At 37.8% G+C, this 15,801-nt stretch overlaps 1 protein-coding gene across 11 annotated transcripts in view; it reads right to left on the reverse strand.

The window, feature by feature from the left end:
- Positions 1-15,801, reverse strand: part of CRPPA (CDP-L-ribitol pyrophosphorylase A) — a 132,264-nt gene that overhangs the window by 91,812 nt on the left and 24,651 nt on the right. For all 11 annotated transcript variants that reach the window (XR_011093797.1, XR_011093796.1, XR_011093799.1 and 8 more), the window contains one exon: positions 12,866-13,015. Coding sequence is in view for 7 of the 11 variants with exons in the window: in XM_068674097.1 (XP_068530198.1) it covers positions 12,866-13,015 (150 nt within the window). In the remaining 4 variants the exon portion in view is untranslated. The remainder of the gene's footprint in view (positions 1-12,865; positions 13,016-15,801) is intronic.

Genomic DNA, 15,801 nt, shown 5'->3' on the forward strand with positions numbered 1-15,801 from the left:
AGCCTACATATGCATATATTCAGTCTACATATACATGTAGAGTTCACAACAACAAAATGAGAAGTAACGGAAGCAGCAAACAGAAGGATGAAACAGGTGAACGAGAAAAAAAGTGAGATAAATGTGAGTTCAAACAAACTCATCACTAAAACATTTTCTACTGAAGTTAATTATTAAAATTGCTGCTACACACATCCAGATGCAGTAGTGGTTCACAGTGACAAGAATAAAGATACCGTAATTAACTCCATAACAGAATTACGCAAGCTTGTTTTTCTGCAGATCTGCAACCTATATCCCAATGCCTCTCACTGCAGTAACCACAAGTACCCTATCAAAACACACCACAATTTGCTGCACTCTACCTTTAGATCTCCTGAATACCACCCATTGCAACATTTCAGTACTCAATTTGCTTCTAAGTCCACTGAATACCTGTTCAAAAACATTGAACAGGTATTCAAAAAGCATTGGTTGGTTCCCAGACCCTGTATGCTAAAAGGTTTGTGACAAAGAAAAACAGAACATAACAGCTGGCTTCACATTCCAGCCATGGAGCTAAAGGCTCTAATTTAGGTTCCTATCAGTGAAGTTGGTTTACATCCTCCTCACACTCACTGATTTTTCAAAAACCATAGTTCCAAAAACTACACCTCTGTCAATTTTTATTAAAATTAGAGACAAGGGTTAAAAATATTACACTTTCATGTAATAGTATTTTTTTTTTTCTTCTTTTTTCTGGAATAAACTTCCCAGGTCAATGAATGCAGCCCACACTGCCATCACCTGCAACCTGCAGCCATATTGCAAACTGCTGCTCTAAGTGGGAGCATCAGCTTCCACGTAAAGCCAGTTCTGCCGTTTCTTCTTATTAGTCCTCTTTGAAGGCAGTTTGTAATCTCTCTCTATTGGGATTGATGATTGCTATTAACTGTACACAACTAGCTGCTAGGCAGTAGTAGTAGACACACATGGAAGTTCAAACAAACCAATCATCCTATAGAGAAAAAGTACACGGGCTCAACTTTACCCCCAAATCATAAAAACATGAGTAAAAATATTTTGAAAATCCCTAGTTCTTTTGTTGACTAGATGGAGGCCCTAATGCCTACAGACCCTGAGTAATTCATAATTGAATCCTTCCAGAGAAAAGTGCAACTTCGTTATTAAAATAAATAAATAAATAATACAGAATAACTGGAGGTGCTTTACCAAGGAAACAAGGGTACCCATAAGCACAGGCAAGAGTAGGTAACGTTACCGGTTTAGTGCACAAGAGGGGTTCTTTTTGGTGCAAGAATTTCCTGTCTCTGTACTTAGATCCATACAGAATGCACCCAACAGTGCAGCTGGAGTGCTTAACGTCATCTCCCTTCCAGTGGAATCAAGGTGAAAGACACATAAAAGAGCACTAGCTAAAGCACATTATTTGCTGTGACAGCAGCCAGTACTCTTAGGCATGCATTGCATGCATATGATTGACAGCTGGGACAAATTCATTGTTAGTAAAGTCCCCACGCTGACATACAATCATGAAACAATAACAAATCACCAAAACTCAAACTTCAACCTTTCTTTGTGCCACACCAGTGGATATATTCCCAATGTCACTGCAACAAAGCCCACACAAAGTAGCAAAACAAAAGTGAGAATACAAACTAGGTGAGAATGAACAGTAGATACTAACACGAGGAAGAAATACCTCATGCAACTAAGAGCTAGTTATTAATCAGATTGACCTCATAAAACAAGGTCCAGAGTAGCTATGAGGCAGTATTGACTTTTCTGGTATCAGAAAAGGACACAGAAGTCATTTTGAGCAACCAGCTGAACATGGAATTTAAGACCACATATGCAATTTCAGCTTTTTAAAAGGTCATGTTCCACTTACAATAGCAAGAAGAAAGAAATAATGTTAATATTCTGTGTAGCAACAGTAGTAGTCAAAATAGTGTATTAGGATTCATTGTTTACACTTAAAAAATATCCTTTAAATTGTAAAAAATACTTGAAGAGCTATACGAACAAGACAAAGACCAAATGAAAAACTTTCTCTCAATGTAGAAAGCTATAGATTACTTAGGTTGTTCGAAGAAAATGTAAAAATATCATGATTCACTACCTTGAAAGTAAGGAGATTTCTACATATACCAACCTCTAAAATCAAGCCATCAACAACACAATTTGATCAGGCTTAGAAGCCAATGTGAGTCCCACTCAGGCTAAGCTAAAGTGAATGTTCCATTTTGTAATTTTCTTTTTTAACAGACATTATTCACTCTTGGAACTTATGTAGAGGATCACCTCTTGAAATTATGCAAGATCATAAGCGGTCTTTTTCTTTTCCTTTGGATGCACTAAACTGTAGGTAACTGAAATGAAAATCTCTAGCATCACTACCTCGTGTTCTTCTTAGCTCTCTCAAAATACGGAGTACACTGCAATTTGAAGTTGAATATGAGTCAGCAGTGTGCCCTGGCAGCCAGGAGGGCCAACCGTGTCCTGGGGTGCATCAAGCACGGCATCGCCAGTAGGTCGAGGGAGGTGATTGTCCCGCTCTACTCTGCGCTGGTGCGGCCTCACCTCGAGTACTGTGTGCAGTTCTGGGCACTACAGTATAAAAAGGACATGAAACTGTTGGAGAGTGTCCAGAGGAGGGCTACGAAGATGGTGAAAGGCCTGGAGGGGAAGACGTATGAGGAACGGCTGAGGGCACTGGGCCTGTTCAGCCTGGAGAAGAGGAGGCTGAGGGGAGACCTCATCGCAGTCTACAACTTCCTCGTAAGGGGGTGTCGAGAGGCAGGAGACCTTTTCTCCATTAACACCAGCGACAGGACCCGCGGGAACGGGGTTAAGCTGAGGCAGGGGAAATTTAGGCTTGACATCAGGAGGAAGTTCTTCACAGAGAGAGTGGTTGCACACTGGCACAGGCTCCCCAGGGAAGTGGTCACTGCACCGAGCCTGTCTGAATTTAAGAAGAGATTGGACTGTGCACTTAGTCACATGGTCTGAACTTTTGGGTAGACCTGTGCGGTGTCAAGAGTTGGACTTGATGATCCTTAAGGGTCCCTTCCAACTCAGGATATTCTATGATTCTATGAATTTAGATGGGTGGTCTTCTGTCAGCTGGATACAGTGATTCTCACTCAGTATTTAGGACTTTTTGAGTCTGTGCTGAACGGGTTATCCTTGTGGATACCTTACATTTATCAGGGTAAATCCAGTAACACGTGCAAGAACACTCATAATGCAGTCTAATTTCCAACTTTAATAATGGCAGTACATCTCCATAACATATCCCCACCAAATTATATCCTTCACTACCACAGAGATGCCTGATTTCATCCAGGGTGTGGTAGCTTTGCACTGCTGCATCAAACAGTTCCAAGAGTTTATATGTAAATTCACAAAGTGCTCTGAGATCCTACAGGATGAGGAGTGCAATAAAATGGAAGTAATTATCCCATTAGCAAAAAAAAACTTTTATTTTTTTCTTATGCAAGGCATTAGAATTTCTCCAAACATTCTTGTGGCAGAAATTAATTAGGGCAAGGTGGGGATTCATACAATATCCTGGCTCTACTATTGTGCCAAAGAACTAATCAAGGACAGAGCTATCTAAGCTAGCATAGTTTTCTCAACAGACCACCAATCTAGCTGCAGGTTCTGAATAAACAGAACAAAAGGAGCCCTGCTGAAAAAAATTCATTAAATATATTTAACCTGAAATAAGTCTGTAAAATTGGGTAGTTTTTAAGCATACGGAAAGGAAAAAAAAAAAAACTCAATCCTATAAATTTTACAACCAAGCTGTTGGGGTAAGAATTTGCCAGATGAAGTAACTATAAAATCTTGGAAAAATACTCAGAACTACAACCTAATGCTCATTTAGGTGAGGCTGACAACATATACTTAAGCAAATCAAAATTTTCTGTAAAACTGAATTTTTACAAATTAACTGCATTATAATTTTGCATCAAAACCAAAAAAGTACCAGTTTCAGCAGGAATTAACTGGAACAAAACTCAGATTCTGCTGAAGTTCAAAGTCCTTCTTTCAAATGGGACTAAAACCAGAGACAAAATCCAAGCAGAAATGGACCACACAGCAGAGGAAGCTGTTAACAATATCAAAAATTCTCATGTAAGGAGAAATGAGATACTAAGTTATCTTTAATCATTTAGGAACTACACATATTTTCTTGTCAAACAATTGGATATAGAACCTTAATGATCGATCCATGGACAAAACAGCAGAAAGGTTCCTTTTGTTATTTTACACGCACAATGAAAAACTTAGATACTCCCTATCTTGATATTACTATATAGCTCATTAAAATCTATATTATTATACCATGAAAGGAACTGGAGTAGGAATTTTAACAAGCTGAAATAATCCATGCTACTTCAGCCAAGTATGTTGCCTAGGACCAACCCAGTAAGCAATTATATTAAAACTACTATTTCATTTTATAGGTAGATGCAAATACGTTATCTTCAGGACTCCATATGAAGAAGGGCTTTTGCTTGTAATATTGTCCTCATACAATTCACAGGTAGTAGATTACTATTGCTTATTTTAGCTAGCTCATCTACTTCATGTATCACTTTGTGCTTCAGTATTTCAGAATGAAGTTGATCAGAAGGAAGAAAACCTATAGAAACAAACTGAAATGAAGAGTTAGGAAGAACAGAACAATACTATAGGGTATGTATTTAGAAGGCCTGTCCATATAATTAAAAAACAAATTAGAGTTAAGCAATGTGGGTGATCAAAGCTGGGGGGTTGGGAGAATATTGTTATAAATGAAGTCTCAACTCAACCTGAATTTAGTAATATTTATAAAAGGTATAAAAGGCAAATAAACAGCGCTGGGTGTGCGGGGAGTCTACGCTCCACCAACACGCACACACGAACATCAAACATTCTAAATATACAGAACATTGCTTTTACATACTGAACCTGAGTATGCCTATACAATCATAAAAGGTAACAAACAATCCTGTAAGTTTCATGACTTAACAGTCTCCATTTTCCATTCCTTTTCTTGATTACAAACAAGTCTCCATTTTCCATTCCTTTTGAACAATAAGTCTCGCTTTAAGTTGTCAAGCAACTCGGTATTTGGCCTTATGTATCCCATTCTTCCCGGATCAAAGAAAAGCATATCCATCTCCTTTTCAAGGCCAATGGCACAATGGCACGTCCAGGTCACCAGGGGGCGAAAAAGCAAAGGCCTGCGATGGCAGTAGCGGTGGGGGGGTGGGCGATTGTGTAGCAGTCGGATCAGTAAAGGAGCCCGCAGCTCCCTCACTATCTGGCAAACCACATGTTTCTGACTGGGGTCCCACAGGGCTCTTTAAGGCCTCAGAGATTGCTCGCCAGGTGCTGAGCAATCCCACTGCAACCTTGTTGTTTTTAGTTGCAGAGTCCCACACCTTGACCTCAATTTGGTCCCATGTTTCAGGATCATAAACTGTCCAATTGTTAATAAGGAGAATAAGCTGTAACGTTACCAGGACAGTCTTTGTTCCTAAGGACATATGATTCCCCATAATGCGCTGCTGCTTACCAGCGAGGGGCAGCTGCGTGCACGGCTCCGCTTCTCTCAGCTTGAGCTTCTTTCCAGCTCCATTGGTGCACATGTTTCCAGTGACTTTCTGCACAAGCTTCTCTGAGCAGTTTGCTGAGTTTGGCCGAACCCATCTTCATGAGGCGATCAATGTGTCTGTTCCCATCCTGATCTCCGTTCTGCTAGCCTGTTCCTTTTCATTCCTTCTTTCTGCTTTTTTATTGATGACATAACTTCATCACATCATGTTGCCTTCTTTTTTATCTTGAGGACAGGCTCCCCTCTTATACCCTTATACTTATATATTAAGGCCAAGAAACAATACACTACAAGTTAAAATCTACTTAAAGTCTACTTGTCTTACCTACTTTTTGACATCTGTTAAAAATAGTGATGATAGTGATGATAACATTTTCAACATCTTTCTATTACAAATACAAAATTGTTCTGACCCATAGCATCAATTTGTGATTGAATGGCATCAGGCAAAAATTTACATATCCTTTTTTTCCTCTAGTGAATATTAAGCTGTTCAGCCCAGCCACGACTTTGATGCTTTGGCATAAACGAAGTTTAATGTATATTGAATGTTTTAAAAGTTCGGGTGCCTTGTAGGTTCAGGTATCTTTAGCCTTAGGAGGGACGTGAACAGTGTTGCCTGTTTTATTGTTGTTTTAAGGCTTCCAGTGTTGGACTGAAGTGTCCAAATCCTGCCTCATTTGCATTTTGACCCTTTAGTCCTCTTTCTGAGTCTGACCCTTGCTCCCAAAGTTACCAAGGTTTTAGTCAACAATTTGTCCGCTACTGTTCATTTAATTGCCTGTTGCTTCTGGCAATGTTAATTTGACAGACATCGATTTCTTTAACAAAGAACTAACCCACAGGAAAATCCCCAAATCAGTCTAGACATTTTGCCTCGAAGGACTTGCCTGACCTATGCCAAAATATTACTAAACTGCTACAGCTGACTCCACTTCCCCTGCTACAGAGGATACTAAAATGTTTCACACATGTTTGAAGAAGAATCCCAGTAATGTGCCCTTTCAAAAAGCACTTCAGAAGTTTGCAAAATCCACATGGAATACACTCCCTATTATTTACATACAGAAAAGACAATACTTTGAGCAAATACTTCTACAATGGGCCTAACAATAGCCAACTTCCTTTCTTACTCTGAAAAAAACTCTTCCTTGAATGTTCTCAGGGGGTTGGTAGACAGGAAAAAAATTGGGATCTCATGACTTTAAAAAAGTCTTCCTTTTCTTCTGCTGAGGATCTGGTTGCACATTTTGCAGAATCTCTCTTCTCCCCATCTCAACCTCATCTGGGGACATCTTGTAATGATTTTTTGGGAGTGGAAGAACATCTGCCTCCCAGAATTTAGCATCAAAGTATTTGCATGATTCTCCCTGACACACTATTATTTTGTGTCTTGTCATTACTATGCTATATATAGCAGCTCTCTCCTATGCAGGCAGATGCTGGAGCCTCCCATAAGCAAATGTGATTGCTTATTAACCAAAAATTGGCTACAAACAGACATACTAATGTAGTGCAGTCCCCCAAAATACTAGCCTCTACCTAGTCTCTACAGATTAGATAGATCCCCTAAGGTTTTCTCTTTCTTCTGGGTATTTGTAAGGTACCTCACAGGCAACAGAGAAGCATCTCTAAATATGCTGAAGTTTAGCCCCCTTTAATGGATATTCCTGCTTCCTGTAGCTTTTTTTTTTTTTTCCAGTTTCATTGTTCTGATTAGCTAAATATAAACTTCCAAAACCTACAAAAGGTCTACTATCAACAGATTAATAAAAATGCAATGCAAACACCAAAAAATATGGTACAGCTTTTGTGGTAAATTATCCCAGGTACAGAAGATCTACCTGTAAAATAGTGTACAAAAGATTGTTATAAAGCTATCACTATATTTAAATAGTAATCAGACTTTGCAGTGTCATCCATATGTGACGAATTCCTGCCTAATAGCCTTCTAAAATGTCCCGCCTCTTCTTCAACTGTGCGTAGCTCTTCCCATGCCTTTAACTTCACCACACTGGTTGAAATGGTGAGGAATTCTATCCCATCCATGGCATAATCTGACACTGCATCATACTATCCTCCCTAGGCTTTTGGTTTACATCGCCAACACAGAAGCTGTTGAGGATTTTCTACATACCACTCTCCTGCTTCCATTTTCAATTGTTTCTCTGCCAGATCAGGAAAGGCAAAGGTTTTTTGTTTTTGTTTTTTTAATTGTTCCTCCTACCCTCCTTACTTTGGTAAATACATTTAAAATACGTAATGATTTGCTAAGTACTTCAGCCATTCTGTATTGTCACTAATTTGACATGACATAACAAGATGTTTTGTATAAAAGACAATGGATCTCTGTGCATTCCACAATACATGTATGTCATAATGAGATATCAGAGAAACCAGTCTCAGCCTACTCTGATTAAAGAAAAAAAGTAGTCTACCTGACTTCCTGATACTCTAATTCCTTATAAGATACTGCTCCAGGGGAACGCTTGACTTCTAGTAAGTGAAGTTTCACCCCCACACCCTCCTCCCAGGCTTACAGGATCATACCTTGCATTTGCTCCAATTTAATATAAAAGGGTGAACAGAAATATGAAACTACCTTAAACAAAAATGAACAAGTCTGTTCTAAGGAATTCATCCTTTATTTGCTGTCTTTGGAAATTGTGGATCTTCAGTTAGCATTTAAACTTTTCTGATTTTTCTTGGGGCTGATAAAAATAGGAGGAAAAAAAGTGTTTCCAAGATCAGGAATTAATTTCTTATTTTAAAAAACAGTAATATTTATTGGCTGTATTTGTCTCAGGTAGGTTAGAATAGAAGCAAGTAATGAGATCTGTGACTGTACAACCTTTCCACAGGTTTCACTAATCGTAAGAGATTTGCATTTTTGATTTAAAATAGTTTAGCTAATTCACTGCTAATATTTACAGAAGCTTATTGGTACAGTTCATTGCATTTTGCATGAAAGGAATTCATAAATTGGGATATACCAGAACTAGGACCACTTGTATAACAACAGGTTTTTCCCCTTACCACATTTACATGGCCATTTACCCAATGTCACCTAGAAAAAAAATGGTTAAAGTAAAGCCTCATATTCCTGCCTATGAGATACAACACACATTTTAAATAAAGTTTTCACTCCTCTTGCAGTTCTTTGTGTCTGTCACTTGCCCACCTTGTGGCAAGTATTTATCATACCAGATAAAACCTGTACTTAAACTGAAGAGCACATAAGAAGTGCTGTATTTTATAAGGATATGAGGTAAGGAAGCATATATGTGATATGTGAAATGGTAATACTCAGAGGCATGTAAGGAGGCCTGCAGAATTCATCCATTTTTCTCTTCAGAGTGATTCCAATGCCCAAGTCTAAAGTCCTATTACAAAGCAGGGGCATCGGAATACTTCACTGTACCAGAAGTGAAGTATTATAAACAGCTGTTTTACCATGCATCGTATAACCGACGGAACAAAGATATGCCACAGAAAGCGGTAGGCAGCATTAAATATAGGACTAAATGCCCTAATCTGCCAAAACTTACCTCACACCTGTTATATATGGAATGGTAATTCGTGTTGAGAAAATGGTTGATATTAATAAAGAAGGGGGAGGAGATGTGGACTTCATTTATAACACACCTATTCATTTATGCCCTGGTTTCAGCAGAGATATAGTTTTCTTCATAGCGGCTGGCATGTTGCTGCGTGTTGTATTTAGGAGAAAAATGGCGTTGGTAACATATCCATGCTTTAGTTGTTACTGAGCAGTGCTTACAGCAAGTCAACGACTTTCAGCTTTTCATGCTGCCCCGCCAGCAAGTAAGTTGGGGGTGCACAAGAGGCTGGGAGGGGACACAACCAGCACAGGTGACCAAACTAACCAAAGGCATGTTCCAGGCCATGTGCTGTCATGCTGAACACTAAAACTGGGGGAGTTGGCTGCTGCCCAGGGACGGGCTGTGCATTAGTTGACAGGTGGTGTGCAACTGCATTGTGCATCACTTGTTTTCTATATAGATTATTATTATAATCCCTTCCTTTTCTGTTCTATTAAACTGTCTTCATCTCAACCTAAGAGTTTTACCTTTTTTCCCCAGTTTGATTCTCTCCCCCACCTCACTGGAGGGGAGTAAATATATGGCTGCCTGCCACATTAAACACCAACAATTTATTCTAAGTACTCTATCTAATGACACAAAAGCCAGAGTAATGAGGCCTTTTAAGATCAAGACACCATTTTAGCTCTACTCTCTATTGTGGGTTCTGCTTAATTTCAATACTGCCTTTAAATGTTTTTAGTGCACCACTTAAATATCAGATATGTGAGCAATGAGGAATGTATGTTTTACATTCCTCTCAGTCATTAAAGGACAATGGAAGTACATGCAATTTTTGGAAAAGTTAAAACGTTCCAACAGCACTACTATAAGCTGAGAAGTTACTCTTTATGACAACAGAATTCTTGACATGGCCAGATTTACATTAGGACCTGAACACAAAATACCTGTTTGAAAAATGTATGTTTTAAGGCCACAGACAAGAAGATATAAGAGTGAAAACTATGCTGAGATCCAGCATAAAAACTGAGATGCAACACAAAGAAATGTATGCAAATTATCTGTCTGGATGTCCTCAGATACATTGATTTTTGGCACCACTGGCAAAGGGATTCACTGTAATATACATATATTTTAAGAAAATATTGCAAATCGATCTGACATTGTTTATATCTACTTCAATAATTTTATGTACAAGGCATGTATTGTTGCCCAAACTACCATTGTCCTTTTTTAATCACGCAAGAAATAGAAAAAGGTTTCTGAAGAAATGCTTTTCAATTTGAGAAAGAAAAAGAACATACAAAAGTAAACAAGAAAACTAGTCAGCTCTGCTCAAACCTGTGCCAGGCAAGAAAAGCAAAAAAGGGCTGTTCATGTGTAGCTTATAAGAGTAAGAGAACTGATACTTAATTGAAAGGTGTAACTTTGTGGTTAAGATACCCAGAGATATTACAGTTATGGAAAAGAACAAATCTGGAAGTTAACTCTCTACCTATTCACATCAGATGATGCATTTAAATGAAAGAGTTTAAGAGCAGTATTCCACATTACCCTCAATGCAATGTTATTTGAAGCAAATTTCAAATGGGCTACTTCTTTCTAAGGAATGCATGTTTGACTGCTGTTTTCCCCCCCACTGTTGTTGCATAAAGGTCACAACTGCATAAACCGCACAGAAATGGGATCATAATCACAAGCCAAGTCAGCTGAACTGAATTGTTCAACTCCCAGCACTGTGTCTTCCAACATGAATAACAATATAATTTTTATCTTTGTTCTTCTGTACAATGATACTTACCTACTTTACCATGTTGTGGGGACCAATGTTAGGCATCTATGAAGTACTGTAAGCTGCATCTATTCCTACAAAAATCTGCCCTACAGTAGCTTTACTAAATTCTTCAGGACAGTGATTATCTATCTTTTTTTATTTGTTTGTACAGTTCCCAGAACAATAGGGTCTTAATCCTTGACTTGGACAGCTAGGCACCATTGAAACATAAATAATTAGCAAACAATATGAGTTGAGAGATTTAGCGAAGTGTTATCCTTCTCAGAGCTCCAAGGCACAGAGCATTTAAATGACCAGAATTTAGCCAATGCAAAGGGAACTGGGGACAAGGAATCATAGCCTTGATTGTTTGCTAACAACTTTGGTGGCTTGTCCTTGAAAGAGCAGGGATATAAAAAAGAAAACTGATGGAATGCATATGTGACAAGACAACACTATTCAGAGGAACATAGGGATTGCAAATATAGTTGCCTTTTGAGCAAGGCAATAAGGGGCAAAAAAAAAATTTATGTATTTGCCAGCTCTTCTGTATCTGCAAAATAGGAGCAAACACAGTAGGAAAAAATAGAGGGGTTTTGTTTTGTTTTTGAGAAAACACATAAACATGCAATTTGCCAAAACAGATACACACCAACAAGAAAGAAATGATTGCATAACCAACAGTAGCTGTTGTCTCTTGAGATGTGTTCCATGCATGTGTACACTGCCTTTATCACAGGTATGCCCACTGCATTCAAGCTAGAGACTTTCATTTTGACATATCAGCTGTAAACATCAAGAACTTCCACCTGCCTACCATCAGAAGTAAAATGGCTGGAGCTAGTACAATCACTTCAGTAGTTCTTCATCTTGGACAACCCTTCATCTTCAGCACCTAGCAATAGCTTCAGGTATCATGCATAAAGGGTACGATATGGAATTTTTGCCAACATTTCAAAGTACTCTTCATTGCCTGTCCACGCATTTGTTCTGTTGTTGGTGACTTCAAAGCTATGCACTATCAGTAATTTTGTCTTGTTTACTCTCGAAATGAAAGACTGATGACTGTCAGCATTAGTGGAGTGAAAAATAATTCTTTCCAAGTGACAAATGAAGAAATGCTCTGCTTTCAGTCAATCTAGAAGATACCTGGAGGACAGGCAATTTCCACAAGGTGATGAATGAAAAGGAAGTAGAATGCCGAGACGAAAGCCTGGAGTGTTTCCAGTAAACTGTGAATGCAGGGTGGGGCAAATGAAAGCAATCTTCAAGAGGGATAAAGGCAAAAAAGTCAGGGTTTATTATACTACCCACAGTTTTTGTTTTTCTTAAATAAAGATGAAGTTAACATGATGTATTAGAAAAAAAAAATAATTACAACACACTATGTAAAATATTATTTTCAGCTAGTAATCAAAGTTTGTACAATATGATCATTTATTATAACACATGCAATATGAAACACTTTAAACATTTCTCTAGATGTATCAAGGTAATATTATCCAAGTGTTTTAAAACAGCCTGGATCTCGTGTTATTATATAATGCCATTACTACACTGTGTATGCAGAACTCTGATACTCTGTCAACTACACATATAGAATACATACCTAACTTTAAGCACGTTAGCCCACTCATATAAATAATCTATTTAATATACAATAAAATTCAAAGCAAATCAATAGTTTCCAATAGTTTAGACCCTCACCCCCACACACCTTGTATTTGGCAGTTTGATACCAGAAATATTTGAATAGATGAGAACGATAAAGCACTGTCATCAAAATATCACAGAGAAATAAGATGTCCAATTTGATGTGATCTGAAATAAATGCCTATTTGTGAGAGGTTTTTTATTTGTTTGTTTGTTTTTACACACTAAAGGCAAACAGTCCTATAAGAAAACTCAAAGACTTACCTGTTGGTATGCTTCATAGATTACATCAAATAAGAAAGCCTGAGGCATTTCACTTGCTCTGTACCTGGCACGTTCCAATGAGTGGTCTAAACAGCCATCTTCACCAGAGGCAATAACAGTAGAAACTAAAGGACGAATTGCTCCTGCTGCCTGTGAAACAAAACATAAAAAGAGGCCTAAATGTTAATACAAATGTATATCAGATAGCTGCAGCCAAAAAAATAAAATAATAAAAAAATCAGGGCTTTAAAATAAATTCTCTACTTAACTTTTATATATCTCTCCATATGAAACTTTTCATATCAATATAGCCACAGAAGACTGTGTAAGTATACAATGAGAGCTAATTTAGATGCACAAAAAAAAATCTAAGTCCTTTATAAACATCTATTGTAATCACACATGCAGACCTGAAATGTTCGTTATCAGACTTTCTTCTACATACATATTAGGTGGTTTCTGTAAGCATAGACCTATTTAGATATAAAACTGCAGGAGACACTGCTGGTAGGTCTTGACAATCCACAGCACCTATTGCTTTCATAGATTTCCATTTGGTTAAACTGCTCAGAAATAAGCAACAAGAACAAAAATTTCAAATTGAGCTTGTTCCTCTTTGCTGAATTCATCTCATACTGAGCATCCACAATTACCTATCACTGGGAATACAGTCACTGGGAATACAGTATAATCAGAAAGTACTCAGTATCCAGCAGCACTGTGCCCCAGAACAGATAATGAAATTATTATATTTCTATTTTGGTCTTGCTTAGATCTGAAACCAATTAAGCATACTCACTTCCTTGATCTTTTCATCAATATAGAGTATTAAGGATCGATAGCATTTTTGAAACAGAGCTCTCCTAGCAGTTCTGTAACCAAAAATCTACCTATCTTCATCAGTCACTTAAGTAATTGGAACAAGAGGCATCCATACAATTTGTTCAAGAAGGGAAGGATGCAGCTGGAGAACACTGCTTACCAAGCCACAGAGAGAAAAGCATGCTCTTTAACAATGCTAATCATTGAGAATGGTGCGCACATACTATACCGTTTATTATCTATTTTGAATAATAATTTTTAAAAATGTTGTTGTTCCAAAATACTTGGAATTACCCAGCATCTTAATGGAGTATGCCTAGAAAACAACTTCCAGTTCTGACACTTTTCACTGTAGCCACCAAAGATCTTCTAGAGAACTTTTCCACTGAATAAACCGGGTACCACATGACAAAAAATAAGAGCACAGTTTTTTATTTATTTTTTTTTTATTGGCAAAGCATGCCAATGCCAGTCTCAGACATGTAAGTCTTGTCCTTTTTTTACAGTATTTTTTTGACCTCAAATAACCATCCAGTGGCAAAAAGAGCCCTAAGTGTTGTTCCTCTGCTAAGAGAAAGAACTACAGTTGCCTTCCCTCCCCCTTTCACACTACTGAACAATAAAACAGGGGACTGCAGTCAGTGTGTTGAGCATTTTATGAGGTCTAAAATACAGCTTCTTAGTTCATTGTTTTACATAATGAGGACAGAGATGTTAATCAACTTCCCATGCCCAAAGAGCTGTGGTATGCAATGAGCTACCTGGGCATAGGGCAGGGAGAAGCAATAGAAAAGATTGAAAAGATTCATATGACAGAGATAATTGAATCATGCAATGCTTGTGGTTGGGGGGGAGCTCTGGAGATCATCTAGTCCATCCCTGCTGCTCAAGAAAGGTCACCCAGGGCAAATTGCACAGGATCATATCTAGATGAGCCTCGAATATCTCCAGAGAAGGAGACTCCACAGCCTCTCTGGGCAGCCTGTTCCAGTGCTCAGTCACCCTCATAGCAAAGATGTTCTTCCTCTTACTCAGAGGAATTTCCTGTGTGTCAGTTTGTACCTGAACCACTTTCTCAAAACCTTAAAAGTACTTTTTCTTTCTAATAAGTGTGAGTAGATATCTATACAAACACTGTATGGAACAAAACACTATCTTCTGTCATCCAGAGGCAAAACATGGTACAGAAAGATCAGCAAGAATTATGAAATCACAGAAAAGCTGTCTGTAATGGATCTCTAGAGGTCATCTAGTCCATCCCTCTGACCTAGGCAAGATCATTTTTACTTCTGTCATAGAAGTAGCAAACTGACAAAATAAATAAATACCATTACAATTTTAGTAATACATCAACATTTTGAATGCGGAATAAAACTTAACAGATGTACTTTAAGGAAAATCTGTGCACAAGCACAAGTAGAAACACTAAATTATCTGCAACTTGTACCCTCTCTATTTTCTGTGATTCTAGGACATGGATTATTACCTCCACATCACAGCTGCTGGGCATTTGGATTATGTTATTTTGCTCTGCCGTCATATTTTAATTGGTCACACACACAAAAAAAGTTATAAAATTAGAAGGTCATGGGAAAAGAGACAGAGCAGCATGTTAGCCACAGTTTTTCTGTAATTAGTTAAGTCTATTTAACTTTTTTTTTTTTTCTGGAACAGTTACCATTCCAGAAAACCAGTTAGAAAAAGAGGATTTCTTAGGCTGATCCAATATTTTATTACAGTTTTTAACAATCATGTCATGTTACTTTTTAAGCATAAAACAGGCCAACAGAATACAATGTGACTTGCGTAACTAGATCTCACAAGTGAAAGAAACATGCACTCTGAGAAACAAAAAAACAAACTTCAATTCTAAATAAAATTGAAATACTCAAAACGACATTCTTAAAAGAGCTCTGAAACACATTGTTTTCTTGACATCTGGTTTATTGCACAATAAAAATTCATGAATGTCTGTATCTGTATCTTTGTGACAACAATGAACCACATCTCCTGCTTTGCTTAGGCCTAACTCTTCCAGAAAATTGAGGAAGATTTGATTTCTTATAAATTCAAACATGTAATTTTTAAAGCTCCCAATTAATTTCTCCAGTATC

This window comes from Anas acuta, chromosome 2 (assembly GCF_963932015.1).
Source record: "Anas acuta chromosome 2, bAnaAcu1.1, whole genome shotgun sequence".
Lineage (NCBI taxonomy): Eukaryota > Metazoa > Chordata > Aves > Anseriformes > Anatidae > Anas > Anas acuta.